The sequence below is a fragment of the Misgurnus anguillicaudatus genome, chromosome 14, assembly GCF_027580225.2.
Source record: "Misgurnus anguillicaudatus chromosome 14, ASM2758022v2, whole genome shotgun sequence".
NCBI lineage: Eukaryota > Metazoa > Chordata > Actinopteri > Cypriniformes > Cobitidae > Misgurnus > Misgurnus anguillicaudatus.
Genome location: NC_073350.2, coordinates 33,753,050 through 33,774,661, shown reverse-complemented (window position 1 = coordinate 33,774,661; position 21,612 = coordinate 33,753,050). Strand labels below are relative to the sequence as shown.

Here is a 21,612-nt window from a genome sequence, read left to right as displayed (position 1 = left end):
ATGGTGACAGTAAAGCAACATTTCAGGGTTTCTCACAAAAATGACATCTTTTCCAATGGCTTCCATTCTTTTAGGAAAAGGAAATGGCTTGTGTAAAAAGATGTGCATGTGCATTATTAGCATCATTTCAGCTCAGTATCTGGCAGTGTTCTGGTAATGGTAGCATGGCTTTGGGGCGTGTTCGTCAAACAGGCAGTCACCAGGTATTTGGCTTTTGAAAATGTGTCACGATCCAAGCACCAGAAAAGTTTGAGCCTCAACCTGTTAAACTAGGTATATTTTCCCAAGGTTTGTCTCTAAACGGTGAAATCATTTCCTATCACATTTCTTACAGTCATCTCTGCATTTTAATCTGAGATGAGCATTTTATTAATAAGTGCAGCATGTTGAAGTTACAAGATAACAGAGAGGTCATATCACCATTATCAAAATCACAAGGCAAAAAGGGGCGGCTTGGCTTGGGTTAGCATGGCAGGTTTGTTTGAGACCTTTCCCAAACTAAAGGCAGACGTGGGGTAAGGTGAACTTGTGATGATACGTACAAAACAATTCTTCTTTATCCATCTCATAACTGCGCTCTCTTTGTACAACAGCGATGCTCCACGAGAAACAAAGCAATAGCAAATTCAATCATACGCCTCAATCATGGTCCACTTACGGTAAAAACAAATACACGAGGAACACGCTTAGGAACAGATGTATCCATTGAGACATCATTATAATTATTTCAGAGCCAATCACTGAAGGCCGGCACATGAAAAGAGAAATGCGAGAATTACATTGCAATGGCTTCAGCACACGAGAGAAAAGTATCATGAAGGTTCAAGAGTCAAGTGGACGCTCCCGACGCTTAAAGGATCGGATTCGAACAGGAATAAGGTTAATCTGGATTTATCAATCAAGAATACGAGGCAATGATGAAGAGCGATGTCTTTCTCTTTATGTCTTCTGTGTGTCGGGTGAGATGGGGCCGGGCGTGTTGGTGCCGTCTAAACTGTGTGCCGGTATGGTGAACTGGCTGGAGCTCAGGACAGAAGGAAACTGAATGAAAAACAAAAGAGACCGATGAGCAAGCATCCTTACTAGCAGATGAAGTTGAACTGTTTGGGTGTTTCTGTAGCTCAGTTAGTGGTGCATTGCATTAGCAACACAAAAGGTCGTGGGTTTGATTCCCAGAGAAGTCGATTTAGATAAAACATCTGCAAAATGTATCGTGTAAATGTAAATGAATTATATTCAGACATCTGAATAATGTATCTGAGGTAGGGTTGCAAAGGGGTGGAAAGTTTCTGGTACATTTCCGGAAAGTTTCCATGGGAATTTGATCTGGGGAATTTTGGAAATTTATTGGGAATTTATGGTAATTATATAAACTATATCATATACAAACATAAAAAAAACATTTTGCAGACATGCAAGCAAGGTAATACAGATTTTAAAGGGACACTCCACATTTTTTTGAAAATATGCTAATTTTCCAGCTCCACTAGAGTTAAACGTTATGCTGCAAGATTTTTTTTAACTACATTTAAGTTCCCTGTAATAAGGAGTTCCCAGTTTATTCCCATTAATTTGAGTTAATTCCCATGAAAAGTTTTCAGCCTTGAAAATTCCCAGAATTTTGCAACCCTAGTCTGAGGGCAGTTTCTCAATGTTGCTGACCAACATCTTTTTGGTGTCAACAATGCATGAAAATGTCCTGCAGCAGAGCGGGAATTAAATTCAGCTCCGAATCAAGCAATCAAAAATGTGCAGAATGTTGTTTAAACAATTTTCTTATCAAATGAAATCATACCGACTCACCTGAAACAGAGTATGTGCGCCCTGTCTCCGAGCAGGGCTCAAGGGCGCGACCGGACTGAGCGTGCTCCAGAAATGGATATTTGATAGAAGTGGACTAGGGGTGAGCACGAAGGGTGTCTGAAACAAACGAGAAAATTAATTTCTCTCCAGTGTGCATTTATTAAAGCGGCTTTCCACTTCCTTGTAAGATATACGTAACCTCCATATATAAATGTTTAATTAAAAGCATCTTAATGAGACTCGATAAGAATCAATCACAGTGCACGCGTTATGTATTTTATGAGAAACTATGAATAATAGATTTAAATTAAAGTGTATTTCATCTTTCATCTAGCTCAAAGACAGCAGGAGTTGATCCTAAGGGACAGGCTATATGAGCGAGGTGATCCATCAAAGATGCATCTAGCGAAGATCACATTCATTTTATAACCAATGAACACCCCAGTATCAGCTCGAAGTATCAGAGTTTCGCTGGTTTAACTGGTGCATTACTGCCCTCTTGTGCCTAAAACTAATCAAACAACCACAACGAAATCAACTTGTCATGACTGTTTTAGTAGAGGATAAACACACTTTTTATAACCTTAGGGATAAAATGACCAAATACAATCACCACTATTTTGTTTTGCCTTAAAATCTCTTCTTTGAATTTAAGTCTATAGGATTTTACCACCTGCTGTGTGAAAATCTTGAATGTCTTTGCTTAGAAAAAGTAATAGGACACCCTCAGTTAAAAAACCTGCAGAACTTGATGTATCATCTATGCTAAAGATACAGGACTTTTATTATTAAGCACGAGTTTGTGGATATTGAACCCTTAAAGGCGCAATGTCTTTAGAAGTTTATTATTTAGTCACTTTATTTTCTTGCTTTTGTGTTTTAGTTCATGTAGCTGTTTGTATTATCAACAATATTCATCAATATTGTAATATCAATATACATTTCCATACATTCTGTGCCATGAATTGTAATACATTAAGTCTCCGTCGGACAGAGATCAGATATACCCATCATCGAGTTTGGGACTACATAAAGACGAATAAATTCAGAAAGCAAACTATATAAACAACTTTTTTCTTGGTAAAGCATCTAATTTGCCTAAACTTCAGAATTTTAGCCTGAATTTATCCCAGTTTTCCACTCCTGAGAATCTGTCTCAAATGACATACTATGCACTATGAACTTTCCATACAGCAAAAATATTTTTTTAAAATGTATACTAAATACATTTTTTAGAAGTAAAGGTTATATAAATATATTTTTAATTAAAAAAATGAAGAGTTTTGATTTTTACTAGTGATGCACCGATGTATCGGCCGCCGATATTTATCGGCCGATTTTTGATGAATTGTAATTAATTGTTTATTAATTAACTGCATAAAGAAATCCATTATATGTAAAAAAATGAGTTAATGTTGTTAATAAAATAAATGCTGAATAGCAAAAACCACCTTTAAATGTTGTCATGCTGTCTTATTATATTTGTTTTAGCTTAATTTGTGCCTCTCTTATTATGTTGGTCAGTTGAATGTTAATTAGATTCAATCCATGTTCAGTAAAAATTATTTGATGCAGAAATAAACTAGCTAATAGACCAACTGTATAGTATTGTATACAAGTGTTTAATATCGGTATCGGCCAGAAGTTGTCTGTTTAAATCGGCATCGGCCCAAACAAATCCTATCGGTGCACCCCTAATTTTTACAATATGTAATCGGACCAAATTATAGCCACAAGGCTAATTTATATCTGTTGTCCCTGGGCAGCAGTTGATGTTATAAGTCAAAAAATAAAAAGTAAAAAAAAAACAATAATAATAGCAATACAATTAAACTAAATAATTCATAAAATAAAAAATAAAAGAAACAATCTCAAATAAACACAGAGACAAGAATCAATGACTAGAAATGTTCACAATGCTGGTTTGCTTTCAACCATTTCTTAAGGCCTAATTTAAAGGTGGTGAGTGTAGCGCTTTGTCTAATACTAACAGGGATGCTATTCCACAACCCTGATGTTTTCACCGAGAAAGCGGTTTGGCCAAAGGTGGAATGCCTAAACACACTCATTCATTTCCACTGTTTTTCTGCCACCACATGTGCGCGTGACGTAACTGTGACATCGACTCGCAAAAGGTCTATGGGTCGGTAGACAGCAGAGATGGAGAAACGGCCTGTCAACATGAATAATGCATCCTTAAAACGTATAAAAAAGCTGCGGATAAACGTCTTGGTTTTTAAACACAGCCTGCATCTGCCATGACATGGAAAATGAGACACAACATTGGGTTTGACAGGAAACTACTGACAGTCACCAGTCCTAACAAACCGAAGGAAATTAACTATAGTGTCGTGCATGTGTGATTGCCGAGGTCGAGCTTACCTGCAGGAAAGCTGGTGTGAGAGAGGCTGTAGGGAGGGAGGGGCTTAGATTGAGAGGACTGAGGAGGTCAGAGCTGGTCACCACCAGCGTGGGCATCAACTCCAGGCCTTTGGGTTTTTTAGACTTTCCGCTGTTACTCTGAGATGGAGACTGAGACGTCTCGATGGTCAGTATCGTGTCCTTGGAAAATGAAGAGACATAGATATGTTAAATTTTAAACAAGCGAACAACATGCTTACAAAATATTATTCTTCACTGGCGTTACCTGTAGGTGAATCTCTGATGGCTGGGAGGAGACGGACTCTTTCTCGCTGTCAATCACCAGATCCTGGGAATCAGTCATCGGAGAAGATGAGGGGGAATGAGGAGGTGGTGAAGAAGAGATTCCCGACATTGTGGAATTCTCCGCGGAGGGCGCATCCACGAACCTACACACTACATGAGAGAAAGCCGTGTGTACGGTCTCTGCTTCTGTCCGGGTGGACAGTGGGCCTTTAAGTTCAGCAGTCGTCCTGTTTTGATTATTGGTCCCGTATTTAATGACTGTGGGTGGTTGGGGTGACTCCTGGATCGATCCTTTTTTCTCCACAAGCTTTTCTCCTGGGTTTTCGATTCTGATGGATTTGAAGAGTTGTGTTCCTGACTGCAGCGAGTTCAGCGTGAAGGACGTGTACAAGCCGGAGTGGATATAGTCATTCCGACCGGACGACTTGGATTGACCCGATGCCGCGCCGCCTCGGTCTGGTGCCGCTTTCCCGTCTTTATCCCCGGAGATGTGTGTAGGTCTGTCAAGAAGTGGCAGAGCCCCATCAGAACCTCCATCTGAACCTTCCGTTCTGGTCATAGCATCTCCATTCAATATATCAGGGTAGGACACAAAGCGGTACACAAACTTCTGCCCATTCACTTTTCTGATGATGTTCTGAAGGAAGAAAAAATGATTTTTTTCTGTAGCATAAATGATTGAGCATTGTATTAGTAGCACAAAAGAAATGGTTTTAGTTCCCAGGGAAAACAAATATTATGCTTTGTGAAAAAGTAGGGATGAACAGATAAATCGGCCAATGATGCTTGCTATGCTTCTTAATGAATTACGGTGAAATGCCGCTACATCCAAAAGCCAGAGGGCGCTCTTTTGTGCAGAAACTCAATATGGGCTGCAGAAGAAGAACCATTACACACGCATCTCCAGGAAATGGCTTAAGCATATTTTATATTGCTGTTTTTCAAACCTTTTCAGGTATTTTCATTATAATAAAGAATATGTATAATGATAATGTTTGACAAGTGTTGCTTTTTCAAATGCATGTTATAGAGAAGCATGTTATAAAAGACTTAACTCACAGTGATTTCAGATTGATAAGGACTTGATAATTAATAGCCGTAGTACATAAAAAATAGCTGTGCACGTCCCTATATCAAAGCATCTTAACATAATAATACATCAATTAAACTCATAAAGCTCATACATAAGACATTCGAATAAACCGTAAACACACAGTATACAAACCTAGCATGTGCAACTCATCTTCTTATTTCGATCAGTTTACGAAAACAAATAACAGCTAAATTAGTACAGCATGAGGATCATGACCATTCATTTTTGGGTAAACTTCAAATATGTTAATAAGTATTAGAGATGCACCGATATATCGGCAGTTTTAATGCACTGCACTTTTAGCCCAAAAGAAATTTCTTTGGCAAAAATATTTATTTAAATATATGCTAAATACATTTTGTAGAAAGTAAAGCTTAAATCTTTTTGAATTAGAAAATATATTTAGTTTTAATCTTTTCAAACCTGTTATGTTAACAGGTTTGTAACATGCAAAGTTTTTCCTCCAGTTTGACGTAAATATAAATGTTTTAAAATATATTTAAATATACAAAAATAAATACATTTTTGTAAACATATTTCAAAATATATTTTTATTTTTGTATAATTTGAAATACATTTAAAATTATATTTAAACCTATATTTTTTGCCCTATTGGAGGATTTCAAAACATAATTTGAAACGATGGTAAAAAGTTAAATTATCTGTATATATCAATAGATGTCATTCTAAGTGCACTGTAAAAAATCTTTTTGCACTTAAAATTTTAAGTTTAATCAACTTGGATTTACAAGTTATTTTAGTTACTGTAATTTTTAAAATAAAGTTGACATAACTAAAGCAAATTTAACTTGATTTATTAAGTTACAGCAATTCACCACTAAATCCTAGTTGATTAAAGAGATTTGAAAAAATGTTTACAGTGTAGTCAAATATCGGTTTCGGCACAGAAATTTGTATCGGTGCATCTTTAACAACTATACATTCAATGTAAGCATTAATTATTGACTATTTCACTCACACACAGGGTTTGATACATTAAAGGAATATTCCATTTTCTTAAAAGAAAAATCCAGATAATTTAATCACCACCATGTCATCCAAAATGTTGATGTCTTCCTTTGTTCAGTCGAGAAATTATGTTTTTTGAGGAAAACATTGCAGGATTTTTCTCATTTTAATGGACTTTAATAGACACCAACACTTAACACTTAACTCAACACGTAACAGTTTTTTCAAAGGAGTTTCAAAGGACTATAAACGATCCCAAACTAAGCATAAGGGACTTATCTAGCGAAACAATTCTCATTTTTGACAAGAAAAATAAAAAATATGGTCTTTTAAACCACAACTTTTCGTCTAGGTCCGGTCCAGCGCGACCTAATGTAAATGCTTTGTGACGTAGAGAGGTCATGTGTTACATACATAAAACGCAAATTTGCGGACCATTTTAAACAATAAACTGACACAAAGACATTAATTAGTATCATTCGACATACAACAATGTAGGAACGGTCCTCTTTCAACACACTTGTAAACACTGGGGCGGAGTTTCGCGTTCGTCCTCTGTGACCTCTTGACGTATTGCACCGGGTCAGCTGGTGCATCACGACCGGATCTAGATGAGAAGTTGTGGTTTAAAAGTGTATATTTTTTATTTTTCTTGTCAAAAATGACAATCGTTTCGCTAGATAAGACCCTTGTGCCTCGTTTGGGATCGTTTATAGTCCTTTGAACCTCCGTTAAAAAAACTGTTAGGTGTTGAGTTGAGTGTTGGGTGTTGGGGTCCATTGAAGTCCATTAAAATGAGAAAAATCCTGCAATTTTTTCCTCAAAAAACATCCACATTTTGGATGGCATGGTGGTGAGTAAATTATCTGGGTTTTTTATCTGAGAAAATTGAATATTCCTTTAAACATTTTGATTATTTAGTGGTAAAAAAAGCTGATGCATGACTCTTTCATACAATACATTTTTAAATATCTACACAAAACAAATTGATAAAAACCCCATCAATGCAGCCCCTAATATTTTTACCAGCCAAATGGTGCGTTCTCTTATCCTCTCTACTTTAACGAAACAAAATAACATGCAATTAAAGAAAATGAATCTGCCTTAAGAAACCAGAAAGAATGTGGAAAAACGATACACCTGCCTCTGGTGCCAAGAAAAAACATAAAAACATCACAAGCTTGCCAAACCTTCAAACATGCGGATATCACTGTAATAAACCTCTCCTGACTTCCCTAATGCCATTAATACAGAAACTCTGAGAGCGACTCTCTTAAAGACTTTGTGACCCTCGTGTTTTAGAAGTAGACCCCTGATTGAAATGTGTGTGTCTACAACACAAAAATACTGTAGGGGTGAGCAGGGCACAAACTAATGCGAGGATAAGTGTAACACGGTTACTTTAGATATTTCTACAGGGCCGAGCAAACTGTGCTTTTGGTCTTTTTCTCTTACTGTCAGAAGATGATCTCCTGTGAATTTGTGAAAGGTTTTGATGTGTTTTTGTTGAACAAAAAGTATTTTGGAGGAAGGAAAGTAAATGGGCCCTATTTTAACGTTCTAAGCGCATAGTCTAAAGCGCACGGTGCACAGTCTAAAAGGGCGTATCCAAATCCACTTTTGCTAATTTAACAATGAGATAATGTGTCTTGTGCGCCTAGCACACAGTCTAAAAGGATCGTTCCTATTCTCGTAATCAGTAATGGGTGTGTTTTGGGCGTAACGTGCAATAAACCAATGAGAGTCTCATCCCCTTTAAAAGCCACTTGCGCTCGCGGCATGCCGATTCCCTTAGTATATACTATATGTAGTATAGTATACAGTATATCCATGTACTCAGCATGCCAGTATGTGTGTATGCTGCCAACCAGGCTAAAAGAACAGAATTTTAGTACACACCTTGTCGTAATAGTAACGCAGAGCCCGGCTGAGCTTGTCGTAGTTCATGCTGGGTTTGTTCTTGCGGGCGCCCCATAATCTGGCCACCTCCTCGGCCTGCAAGAGTTTAAACTCTCCATCTTCATTGGTCCAGCAGATCAGCTTGTCATTACTGGGGTCCAACAGAAGCTGAAGCAGGAACTGCCACAGGGTCACCGAGCTGTCCATGGTCTCCAATGCCGAAAACGCTACTTCACAGCCCGTCCAACATGCGTCATTCTCTGGAAAATTTCTGGCGACAGCTGTAACATAAAATGATCAATATGCATTTAAATAGTGAGATTGCTGTATTTAATATTGGCAAACATTTTTGCGTGCACAAACAATAAAATCTTGTAGATTCAGACCATAAAGCATAAGCAAGGTTTTTTGCAAGATTTAATAATCATTTTTGATGGATGTAAAAGTATACACCACATCCATGAAAATGGTTATTGCTTTCATTAAAGTGAGCGACTTCAAATTAAGACTTGACGGATCAAATAACAAGTGACAATTTGAATTCATAGATGCATGCACACAAATTAAACAGCGAATGTTACTGCCTTCAGAGTAATCCAGGCATTGTGCTGAGTGCAAGCTGACTGTGTATGTAAGCAGCTTAAATTAAAACGAAATCTGCCTTGACTCATCCGATATCCAACTGGGTGTCGCAAAACACGGAGTGAAAACCCACATACAATCTGACTGAACAGAATGCACAAAAATAGAAACACAGAGGCGAGACAAAGCCCTTATTACAGACTGTAGAAGAGAAGGTCTGGGAAATTTAAACTACACATAAAGAGTGAAGATTGAAATCAACTTGGATATCATTCATAACCTCAATTTAAGTTAAAAACAATGTTGCAGGAAGATTACATTTATGCATTTGAATTTATGCATTTGGCAGACCATTTTATCCAAAGTGACTTACAGTGCATTATACAAAGTATACAATTTTTATCAGTTTTATCAGTATGTTCCCTGGTTTCGACCCCATGAACATTTGCGCCGCTAATGGAATGCTATACCACTAAGCTATAAAAGACATAAAGACGGATGTTATAAAACCTGACACCGACTTCATATAACTATCTAGTAGTGATGATAGGCCAATATATTGCAGCCGATATTTTGATTTTTTTATCGACATTGGTGAAAATTTCTCTTACTTAAATTTGATGTTTGTAATAAGGAGACGCTCAGTGTCACTCAATGTAAAGCCAAAGTCTGACAGACAGTAAAATGGCCAATCATTATTTACTTTTTAACACGACGTTATGTTGTGTCACACACTGGTTCAACACATTTATTTAATCAGTGCAGTTAGATATAAGATCCACATTAATTATGTCTTATTATGTAAATTATTTATTATGTAAATATGTTTTAAAGGGGATATTTCACAAGAATTTTTAAGATGTCAAATAAATATTTGGGGTTCCCAGAGTACGTATGTGAAGTTCTAGCTCAAAATACCATATAGATCATTTATTATATCATGGTAAAATTGCCACTTTGTAGGTGTGAGCAAAAAAATGTGCTGTTTTGGGTGTGTCCTCCTTAAGGGCTCGTTATAGTCGTGCGTAGGTCCTACGGCGTATCAGCGACGGCGTTGGTTCCACGTCGGTTTTCATTTATACTTTTGCGTCGTCGTTCGCGTCGGGAGGGGAGGGGTTCTGGTGGACCAATCACAGCGCTTGCGGTCCGCGTAGAACTGACGCGCTGTTAAAAATTTTGCGAGGTGCGCGTCAGGCTACGCAAAGCTACGCACAGGCTACGGATAGCCTACGCCGTAGCTACGGCATAGAACCTACGCACGACTATAAATCGCCCTTTACTCCTTTTAAATGCAAATGAGCTGATCGCTGCACTAAATGGCAGTGCCGTTGTTGAATAGTGCAGATTAAAGAGTGGTATTATTATAATAAAATCCCCTTCTGATATTCGAGTTCTTGGAATGGCAATACCGATAGAAACCGATAGTATTTTTGCCTTGATCGTTGCCGGTTTTTACATCGGCCGATGTCCGATAGTGTAAAAAAATAGCTTTTATCGGCAGATACCGATTATAGGCCGATACATCGGTGCAATTCTAAATATATCACGTCATCTGCTGCTGATTATTGGAATATTAATAGCAATATAAAGCATGTTTTCATTTACTATCTATAAAAGCTCATATTTGAAACTCCACATACAGCTAATGTATGTTATAATGTTATTAGCATTTTATTCACATTCAGTTCAGTATTTGAGTATGTTGTATGATATAATTTTTAAAACTACTCTCTTACTAGATTACTAACACACTTAAACGCTGTTGCATTTATCACCTAAATCATTCATTTGAAGCTTATAAACGGCTTGAACTGTTGGGTTTATAGACAAAATAATTCATGAACTGACCACACTGTCTGTTCAAATACAAAAACATGTTGCATGATGACAGTCTCTGCACACGGTTACTTGATCTAACTTTGTTAATTTACCTCCTCGGTTGGTTAATGAATTATGAAATATTATGGATGTGCCAATATATCGGCCTATAATCGGTATCGGCAGATAAAAGCATTATTTCCACACCATCGGACATATTTTAAACATAATTACATTTTGTATGCTCTGCACTTCTTGGATTTTGTGACATCATCGTTTTAAAAAAGTTAAAGGGATAGTTCACCCAAAAATTAAAAATCTGTCATCATTTTATTATCCTCATCTTCTAAACCTGTTTTTTTTTTTTATGAACACATAAGAAGATATTTTGATAAATGATGGTAAGCACACAGCTGATTGTAACCATTGACTTCCATAGTAGGAAAAACAAATACTATGGAATTAAATGGGTACCGTCAGCTGTGTACTTACCATCATTTATCAAAATACTTCCATAATACAAGGATCTAAATGCTAAAGCGATCCTAAATCCCAGTTTCTAAATTTATAACGCATCTTGTGCATTTACCATATAATGTAAAGACTAAAAATACAAATGTTACTGTATAATTCAACAGCATTCATTATAAGGTTGTTAGAAAAATGAAAATAGTCTTTTTTACCAAGACATCATCTCCTTAAACTGCATGCCCATGTCAAACTCACAGAAAATACAACATGGATTTTTAAAGTTGAATTATAATGTAAACATTATAAACATGCATTACAAACAACACTTTAATTTAGGTGTAAGCACATACATTCAATCACATTTAATAGTGCAGACGGGTCAAAGTACATTATGTGCCATTCATGTCGTCTCACAAATTCTTCTGAAATACTCAGAATGAATACATAACACAATTATTAATTCACAATAAATACAAATATAAATACACAAATAAGTCAGAAATATTAAACTATAGCAACCTGTTAGATCTTCAGTTTAGCTCATTAGCATTGAGTTCATGTCTATCAAACTCACCCGAGAGTTTTCGGTCCTGTGCAGTCTCTCCTCAAGTAATTTACACGTAATTAAAATACAAAAATACAATAAAATAAAAAAATCTTCGTTTCCTTTATGTTTACATCGTGCACAGATAGCGGGTGGTCAGCTAGCCTAGCGCGTTAGCATGCTAGCTATAAAAGTCTTCGCTAAGTTCAGATAACACAAGATCATGTAAAAATTGTGTATTTAAAGCGGTTTTCTGTTGTATTTACAGCGAAATCGACGAAATTCTGAGAGGAAGAGAAAAGACGACAGGCTAAAGTAAACGCATCATATCGTGTACTCTTATTGTGCTGCAACCACAAAACAAAACAGGAAGCAACATGAATCAAAGAGGCGCGCAACACAAGAGCACACTAACTTACGTTATAACTCAAACAATACAGACTCACAAGTTTATAAATGTGTTATATATTATATGGCTGTTAAAGACTTGATATCCTCCTGATAAAAAGTTATGAGATTGCAGCAGAGCCGGGTGCGTACAACTAAAGAGATTACATTCATCTCATGATAGACAATTTCGTACAACAAACAAAACACGACACAATATTATACAACGCAAATAATTATGTAATTGTGTTTCTTAATATGCGTGCAATATTTACATACATAATTGCATATGTACAATGGCATGCATCCAAACAAATAATTGCATAGAGATCTTTTGTCTTTTAATATGCTTCTTGTTAAATCCTATAAAATAGTGATTGTAAAAATGTTATCAGAAATGTTATGTAGCATATATTGGTTACTGTAGTTAACTCAGATTTTTAAACTACTGTATCCTTAATACTGAAAAATCCAGCTTAGACCAGCATGAGCTGGTATCTGGTTTTAGCTGGTCCTCCCAGTCTGTAAAAGCTGGTCTTCCAGCCTGACCAGCTAAGTCCAGCTTAAAAAGTGCCAAAAACACATCTAGACCAGCGTGCTACACCAGCAAAACCAGCTAATACCAAGCTTGGAGATCAGCTAAACCCAGCTCACCAGTTTATGCTGGTTTTTGTGTTTTTTTCAGTGGGGTGTATGCGTTTGATTCTCACTAAAACACAGCACTTATTACAGATGAGATAAACCTGGGCTAGAGGTACATTTTATGCTAAAACACTGATTTAGTTAGTACCCAAATTTACTTTCAGTAACCATTAACACTTATGCATTCGCCAAACAGTTTCCCAGACAGGGCTTATTTTAGTCTCAGATTAAAATGTATGTTTGACCTACTTTAATAATAAAAAAAAACTTGCACTGACATATATTAGTGCCATTGTTTTGTCTCAAGATGCACACCAGTGTTGATTTTTGTAAGGTTTGTTTGTAAAAACTACTTAAATGTCCTAACTAAGGCTTAATCTAAACCCTGTCTTGGAAACCGCCCCTAAAAAAAAATAGATTGTAAAGTTTGTAGGCAAAACTGAAAAAAAGACATCACGTGGACTTTAGTTTGACTTATTTTAGCGATAGATAGACATACCCACCCATGTTACCCAATGTGTTAATAAAATTTCATCCCTATTTCTACACCCTCAGGTTACCACCTTCATTTACTCAAGCATTTATTTATAACATTGCCTCAGTCCTTCTCATTTGCAATGTGTGTAGGAAAGACTGACAGGGTAGAAGTGTCTTAAATGTCAATCCCTGTCTTTCAAACCCTTAAAAACATGAGAGATAAATACTGGAGAAAGAAGAGCATTCCTGTCCAGCAAGTGCCCACACTTGGCCTTGATGTTTTAGTGTATATTCGTCTTTAGTGTGCCAAGCATTTTTAGGAAATGCCGTCATTTAACATTTTAAAGTCAAACTGCATGGCATCACTTGAGTATTTCGGGTCCAGTAAAAGTTGAGCAGCATCTCTGGCTTGCTGTTGAATACCACAAAAAAATCCCCCCAAAAAAGTCGGATTCTTTATAAATGGCTCCTGTTTGTAATCTTTGGACCATATCCAGCTTAAATTGTCCTGACAGGAATAGAAAAATGTATAACTTTGCAAATTCAAATGTTTTTATTGCACACTCTAAATTTTGCTGGGTTATTTTTAACCAAACGCTGGGTAAATATTGGACAGAATACATGTTGGGTCATTAAAGAAACCTATTCTGGGTTGTTTCAATACAATGCTGGGTTGTTTCGACTATTTATCCAGCGTTGGGTTAAAAATAGTTTCATCATTCAAATAATTATGGTTTTAACCCATTGCTGGGTAAAATTATGGACAAACCCAACTGCTGGGTTTAATTTAACCTTTGGTTTGATCAAATATGAAGTTTTTTGGGTTGGGTTTGTCCATATTTTCCCCACGGATTGAAAAACCCCAAAATTTTTAAGTGCATGTAAAGTTTTTGTGCACTATGATTTTTATTAATACCTTATAAACCTTGTAAGTGCATTGCATACTATTGCTTGTTTTTGTAAACTAAGAAACAAGTTTCCATTATTGTCACTGGTAATGAACAAATTGTATGTATTAACCCAGTACATACTTTTAAAAGCTGATAAAATTAATCTAAACCTTAAAGTTGACATATCACAGCTTTCCCAAAAGGTTGTTGTTTTTTCATTTTATTTTCTTATATAGGAAAATAGCATTTTCAGTTATTCAAAAATATAACCTAAATTTGACCAGTTATATGGTATGGGAGCAGCTATAGTCGGATGAGCTGGTAAATGGATTAACGTGATAAAGGAAATAATTTAATGCTTTTATTGGGATGAGGGTGAAGGCAGATAATCAAGAATGAGCCCTTGTTAAAGGAAAACAAATGCTATAATTCCCAAAACAGAAATGTCTTGAGAGCATTTTGAAACAGGGGTACATGGTAGTACTATCTGAAATACTGTAAATCAGAAAGGTGTATTATTAAAGATGATGCACCTACATGATCGTTCGGATATCTTACAACAGCTACAAACTTCAGAGTATCGATGAGTCCGAGAAACGGATCATTCGTGAAAACCTACATGAGCTAGAACAGAAATAAAATGCATAAAGTAGTTAAGACGGATGTTAAAAGGCAAGATGATGTCAAGAGCTTGACAGGATACAAGACATTGATTTCTGCGTGTTAGATGAACATGAATCTTTTCGAAAAGAAAACTCAAGTCCGGCGGATGAAAAGTAGAAGACTTCAATGACGTGACGGTTATAGGGTGTCCAAATAGCTTCATGTCGACAGGAAGCATCCAGCTGCCAGTTTTTGTGAACAGTACACCTGTTCTCAGCGATTTAGCTTATCAACCGTGACAGCACTACATAGAAAAATGCATTGACCTAATGCAAAGCACATTACATTGACATAAAGGAAACAATTTTCATTACAGATCGAAAAGAAAATTGTTTCTAGCTTATATCTGTTTTACAGTACATAAGTTCATTCATACGTGTAGTGATGTTATCCAAAGCCCCATAAACAGGCGAGACTCTGGTTTGGCATACACTCTCAACAGACTGAGAGAGATGAGGCACAAGAAAACAGGACGAGCATCTTGATGCACAAATACTTCTCAGCCGATGCAGGGATGTGATTACGCCAGACAAATTCCTGATATCTCAAAGCCACTGGGTTTGCACAGGGACTAAAAAAATAAGAGCAAGTAAAAAAATATAAACTTAAATATGGTGAGACGTCGCACACATAACTGCACGGACCTAACCTTTAATTACGTAAGCGCTATACTCTACCAGAGTACTTCAATAGTGCTATAACATCTGGGTCATATTGTTTTCATTTAATTTTATAGCTTGAGTCAAGAAAATTAAGCATATTTTCAAGACCAATTTTTGCATCAAAACGTAAATTACTATTATAGTAAATCCGTGTGCTCATTTGAGCGAGGAAAGTGAGGTTGCTTATCGCGTTAAGCTCTATTGACTTTGCTGTTCATTGCCTTCGCAATATTTCTGAAACTGCCAAAAGTCAACAAACGCTTTCATCGTCACGAATGGAACCAAATTACGACTACGATGTATATCGTACAATCTGAAAATCGACAACCATAAATAACTGGGAAAATCTTTTAGGTGGGACCCGGCAACTAAATCTTCATCGCAATACATTCAGTACATCAAATACCGCCTTGATGTACACTTACAATTACACTTAACGTTACTATTGTTGTGAGTATTACATCATACCCCTTACAATAGACTATTTACAATTTGCCAAAACCGACTTAATTTTCTTAAAGGGATGGTTCACCATAGAGAAAACTTCTGGCATCATTTACTTACCCACAAGTTGTGTATAAATTTCTTTGTTCGGCTGAACGCAAATGAAGATATTTAGAAAAATGTTAATAACCAAAAAGATCTGGGGCATCATTCATTTTCATAGTATTATGTATTTTTATTATATGAGTCAATGTTGCCCCATATTTGCTTGGTTACAAACAGTCTTCAAAATATCTTCGGCAGAACAAAGAAACTTTAAATTTTTCGGTGAATTATCCCTTTAATGCAAAACGTAATTTCTATTTTTTCTTTACGGTGAAATATGACCCACGCATTTTCTAATAGTTTTGCATGATATTTATGATATACTGACAGAGGCCATGTTTAATAATGCATATTATCATAGCCTAAAAAATAGTGCATGTAGTTATGTTCGCATTTAAAAAGAAGAAGGAAGTTTGGCTTTAGTTTAGCCAAACAAAATACTGAACTCCCCACCTGGTTAAACCTATAACGCATATATACACAAAATATACAAGACACACTTTTCCTCCAAATTGGTTATTGCGTTTTAAATCTCCTTACTTGTTTAAAAGCGATAAAAACAAATCCCATAAAATGCTGCATCTCCGCCTGAAGCTTTACAACAATAAACCGATGGAATTGTTGGTGAGCTTTACTTTAGTCCACCGAAAGCCAGAAATCTGCTTTGAGCTTAATAATCACATCCCTGAGATTCAAGTTAGCTGACTGTAGCACCAAGAAAAACAAACGCCTGGATTAACCATAAAAAACTCGGGGAAACAGACCAAAATAAAGGCGAAGGGTTACAGCTTATGAGCCTGTTTAGATATCATTGCTTGAACTAAGTAAGAGACTCCAGGCATGTGTCTGGGATCCGGCAGTCAGACGTTGGCCCTGACCAGTCTGCCAGCACGTGGACCTCGGTGCACCTTGGTGTGTTTGGACAGGTGGTCGCTCCTGGCGAACTTTTTGTCGCACATCGTGCACTCGTAAGGCTTGACTCCCGAGTGAGACCGCCGGTGGCGCGATAGCTCGTCGGAGCGAGAGAACCTTTGAAGCACATAACACAGCAGTGCATACACTTATTAACCATTGAACATCCATGACTTTAGAGCAATTTATACTTAGAAAATAATGAAAAAAATCAGCATTATTTTTTTTATGACCCAAACACTTCTCACCTCCACCCGCAATCTGGCCAGCTGCACAGGTAGGGCTTCTCACCCGTATGTCTGCGAAAATGAGCTTTAAGGTGGCTGCTCTTGGTGTACATCTTCTCGCACCCCGGGTGAGAGCACTTATGTACCCGCAGGGTTTCTGCGGTGGGCCTGGATGGTCGTGGCGTGATGGCTTTGACCAGACCCGCGCCCGTGATTCCAACCGCCCTGACCGTGATAGGCAGAGGGGCGATCTTCACATACTTTTGGTCTTGGTTGATAGCTTCGCCAACAATGGGAAGTATGGTTGCCGAGGGCACCTGCGATGAGAGAAGGGTAATGTTCTGTGCCCCTTGGACACCAAGCACCAGGTGGGCCACTCGGAGCCCACTGGCCACACCCGTTTGGGCGTCTGGTTGTGGGAGGGCGTGGCTTAGCTGGAGAGGTTGCAACTGTAGCACCAGTGGAGCACCAACGAGCACTGGAGCAGCGCTAGTTGCCGCGGCACCGAGACTTTGAACAACGGGGGTCGGCGTCGTCACGGTGGGTTTCGACTCCTCGTCGCCAGGGGAAGACGGCTGCGCGGGAGGGTCGTCCTCCTTCGCCTTCTCCTCCGGACTCGGAGGAGCATCGTTCACCAGCTCCATCTTCTCCATCAAGAATTCCTCAATGTCCTCCAGGGTTGGAGAAAAGGTGCTGGGGAGCTGAGATATAAAATCTGGCAGCTTGGACTGAGCCAAAAAGTCCTCATTGGAGTCAAAATAATTTTGCAGCAGCCCTTCATCCTCATCTTCCTCGCCCGGGCTGCAGCTGAGCCGAGCACCTGCATCTCCGGATTCGGGACTGGAGCACGAGATGGAGCTTCCACCCTCGCTGCTTCCCACCTCTATGAAGTGTAAGGCGGCCGAGGTGTGGTCCGTGAACGATTCATTAGCAGTGGCCACCGCTCCGTCACTTATGGAGACCATTTGTTGGTATGGAGATCAGAGGATGGGTGAAGGTATCGCCAGTGAGCACCACAGTTTGTAAACGCTGCAACGAAATAAGAGTAACTATTAAAAAACTTCTATATTTACTTGGATGCATTTGGCAAATCAACTTAAATTGAATTTAAAGTACACATTTTATCATTACGTGTATTTCCTGGGGTCAAACCCATGACAATTGCGTTGCACAGCTTTACCAATTGAACTACAGGAAAATGTATAAATATAAAAAACATATAACATTAGGGTTGCATAACAATTATTCGCAATTAATCGTTTGCAGAATAAAAGTTTTTGTTTACATCATATATGCGTGTGTACTGTGTATAATAATTATGTATAAATAAACACATACACATGCATATATATTTTTAAGAAATATTTACATGTTTATATATATTTTTATATTTATATATTATTTATTTATTTAATTATATAATTCATCTACCTTGTTCTTAAAATTATATATGCATGTGTGTTTACAGTCCCCACACATATGACGTAAACAAAAACTTAATTACTTAATGACGTAAATTAAAAACATAATAATTGTTATGCAGTCCTATATAAAATTATATTATTTAAATAAATATTAAATAAAAAGCATTTGTTGAACAAGGATTATTCTCCGTTTTAAATAGAAATAATTGTAGTACTGCAATTATATTTACTGTTGTACAGTAAAATGAATAAATAGATAAATACATAAAAAGCCACTAATGTAAAAAATAATGAAAAAAAAAACATTAATAAATGACAAAAAACTCATAAAGCTGCAAAATCAATAGCCAATAAGTAATATTATTTATGAAAAAAAAAACAAATTTTTTTTCATAAATCATTATATAGATATATTGGTGTGAAATGACACACTTTGGAAGATTAATCCCAAAAGATGATTAAAAAAAATTAATAAATAAACCATAATGTACTTGGACACTTTATGGCTGTCAAACTTTAGCATAGTTAATGTAAACAACATTTTATCTTGCTTCATACAGCTTAATAAAAAGTAAAATATGTTAGTTCTAAGACTATTGTGTTTGTAAATGACCCCTGGTTTAATATTTTGCTATTTAAAAAACACGTATTGTAAGTAAATCCAAATACTTTCTGTGGCCATTATTTACATCCACAACAACAATGTCCAACAATGCCATGCGTTCAGAGATTAAAGCACTGATGGCTTATGGGACAGAAAGAGGAGGGGCTGTTTAAAACAACAACATCGGAACATAAAACACCAACGCAATGCACACTTTTCTCGTTGTTAAAACGAAGATTCTGAGAGAAAATGCTCATACATACACCAAATAAACCAAACCAGACACGCACGAGGCACGAGACATGTGTTGGGGAAAAGTGCGTCAGCAGGGCAGGAAAAACACAGGCCTGCGCACACACATAATCCCAAAACAGAGAAATAAACTACAGCTTTTAACACAACACGGAAACAACATTGAACCAAACACGTGTCAGGTTCAGCAAACTGGGGTCATTTAGATCGAAACTACAGCTGTGTTTATAAACGATCTGGTTTATCGATCCATGTTAAGTTTGATATATGCGTCTCATTACCTCGAGTAAATTCGGATCGTAACGTCCGGATTGCGGATGTGCAATATAAAATGAGTCCAGAAGTCCCGTTTGAAATTATTGTAGGGAAGAACATCGTCCTTGCCACGGGTCCATGTTGGCATTTTTCACACAGGCCTGTCACATGACACGCATCGCGATGCACTCGAGGGCACGGATCCAATTCCTCGCCTCTGATTGGCTGCCTGAACGGGGGCTCGCACTGAAACGGGGCGCGTGATTGGTTGGAGGGAAAGTGTTATGAATTATTCATGAGCACAGGAAAAACAGCCAACGAAAGCAAAGCAGGGCTGGAAAGAAAATACAGACACATTTAAATACACGCATTGTTTCCATCTTTTATTTACGTCTAAATATTTATTTAAACATATTTTTTTTTGTTTAATGATTAACAACACGGAAGCCTTTATCCAACACGTTACTCATTATGACCTCTACATTACTAATTCCACCACGTCTGGTTAAGATATTTTTGCTTTTTTAAGTTATAAAAATGACGTAATAACTTATAATAATGACTCAGTATGTCACAATTATTACCCAGTATATCATAATAATAACCTAGTATCTCATAATAATGACTTTAGTGTCTTATATTAATGAGTACCTGATAATAATGACTGATTATGTCATAATAATGACTTAGTATCTGATAATGACTGAGTATCTCAAAATAATGACTTAGTATGTCACAATACTGACTTAATAGCTCATATTAATGAATCAGTATCTGATAATAATGATTTAGTATCTGATAATAATGACTAAGTATCTGATAATAATGACTTAATATCTCACAATAATGACTTAATAGCTCATAATAATGACTTACTATCTAATAATAATGACTTAATAGCTCATATTAATGAATCAGTATCTGATAATAGTGATTTAGTATCTGATAATAATGACTAAGTATCTGATAATAATGACTTAATATCTCACAATAATGACTTAATAGCTCATAATAATGACTTACTATCTAATAATAATGACTTAATAGCTCATAATAATGACTTAATAGCTCATAATAATGACTTAATAGCTCATAATAATGACTAAGTATCTCATAATAATGACTTAGTGTCTGATCATAATGACTTAGTATCTGATAATAATGACTCAGTGTCTAATAAGAATGACTTATCTGATAACAATGACTGAGTGTCTCATAATAATGACTTAATAGCTCATATTAATGAATCAGTATCTGATAATAATGACTTAGTATCTGATAATAATGACTTAGTATCTGATAATAATGACTTAGTATCTCACAATAATGACTTAGTATCTCATAATAATGACTTAGTATCTCATAATAATGATTTAGTGTCTGATCATAATGACTTAGTATCTGATAATAATGACTGAGTATCTCATAATAATGACTTAATAGCTCATATTAAAGAATCAGTATCTCAAAATAATGACTCAGTATCCCATAATAATGACCTAGTATCTGATAATAATGAGAAAGGTTTGATTTGTTATTATTATTAGATACTTAGTCGAAATAATATAATAGTATCTCATTATTTTGAGTAAATAGCTCAAAATAATGATTTAGTTTCTCATTATTATGAGATACTAAGTCAAAATAATTACTAAGTATCTTATTATTAAAGTAAGTTGAAATGTTGAGATACTAAGTCATTATTAGGAGATGGTTTCTTATTATTATGACATACTGTTTCTCATTATTATAACATATTTAGTTATTGTTATGAAATAGTTTCTCATGAATACGAGGCACTTATGACTTATGTCATTATTAT

The 21,612-nt window shown here is 36.4% G+C and overlaps 2 protein-coding genes across 2 annotated transcripts; both read right to left on the bottom strand.

Annotated features, from left to right (window-relative positions):
* On the bottom strand, nucleotides 1-12,673 carry elk4 (ETS transcription factor ELK4). The gene is given in 7 exon segments (XM_055183767.2): nucleotides 1-968; nucleotides 970-1,041; nucleotides 1,804-1,920; nucleotides 4,186-4,365; nucleotides 4,451-5,107; nucleotides 8,432-8,712; nucleotides 11,877-12,673. Coding segments are annotated over 6 exon segments (1,389 nt in total). The 5' UTR covers nucleotides 8,639-8,712; nucleotides 11,877-12,673; the 3' UTR covers nucleotides 1-812.
* A 1,916-nt stretch (nucleotides 12,674-14,589) lies between these two features.
* Nucleotides 14,590-19,992, bottom strand: LOC129427687 (Krueppel-like factor 15). The gene is made up of 3 exons (XM_055184360.2): nucleotides 19,817-19,992; nucleotides 17,277-18,284; nucleotides 14,590-17,145 (listed from the first exon to the last, which is right to left on the bottom strand). Exons 2-3 carry the CDS (start codon nucleotides 18,218-18,220, stop codon nucleotides 16,977-16,979), a joined length of 1,113 nt encoding a protein of 370 aa, XP_055040335.1. The 5' UTR covers nucleotides 18,221-18,284; nucleotides 19,817-19,992; the 3' UTR covers nucleotides 14,590-16,976.
* Between the last annotated feature and the right edge of the window lie 1,620 nt (nucleotides 19,993-21,612).

Bases quoted from the DNA above. Each gene is read 5' to 3' on its own strand.
- LOC129427687 (XM_055184360.2), bottom strand. From the start codon at position 18,220: ATGGTCTCCATAAGTGACGGAGCGGTGGCCACTGCTAATGAATCGTTC. The intron at 17,146-17,276 runs GTGAGAAGTGTT...TGTGCTTCAAAG, and splicing joins TGGCCAGATTGCGGGTGGAG to GTTCTCTCGCTCCGACGAGC.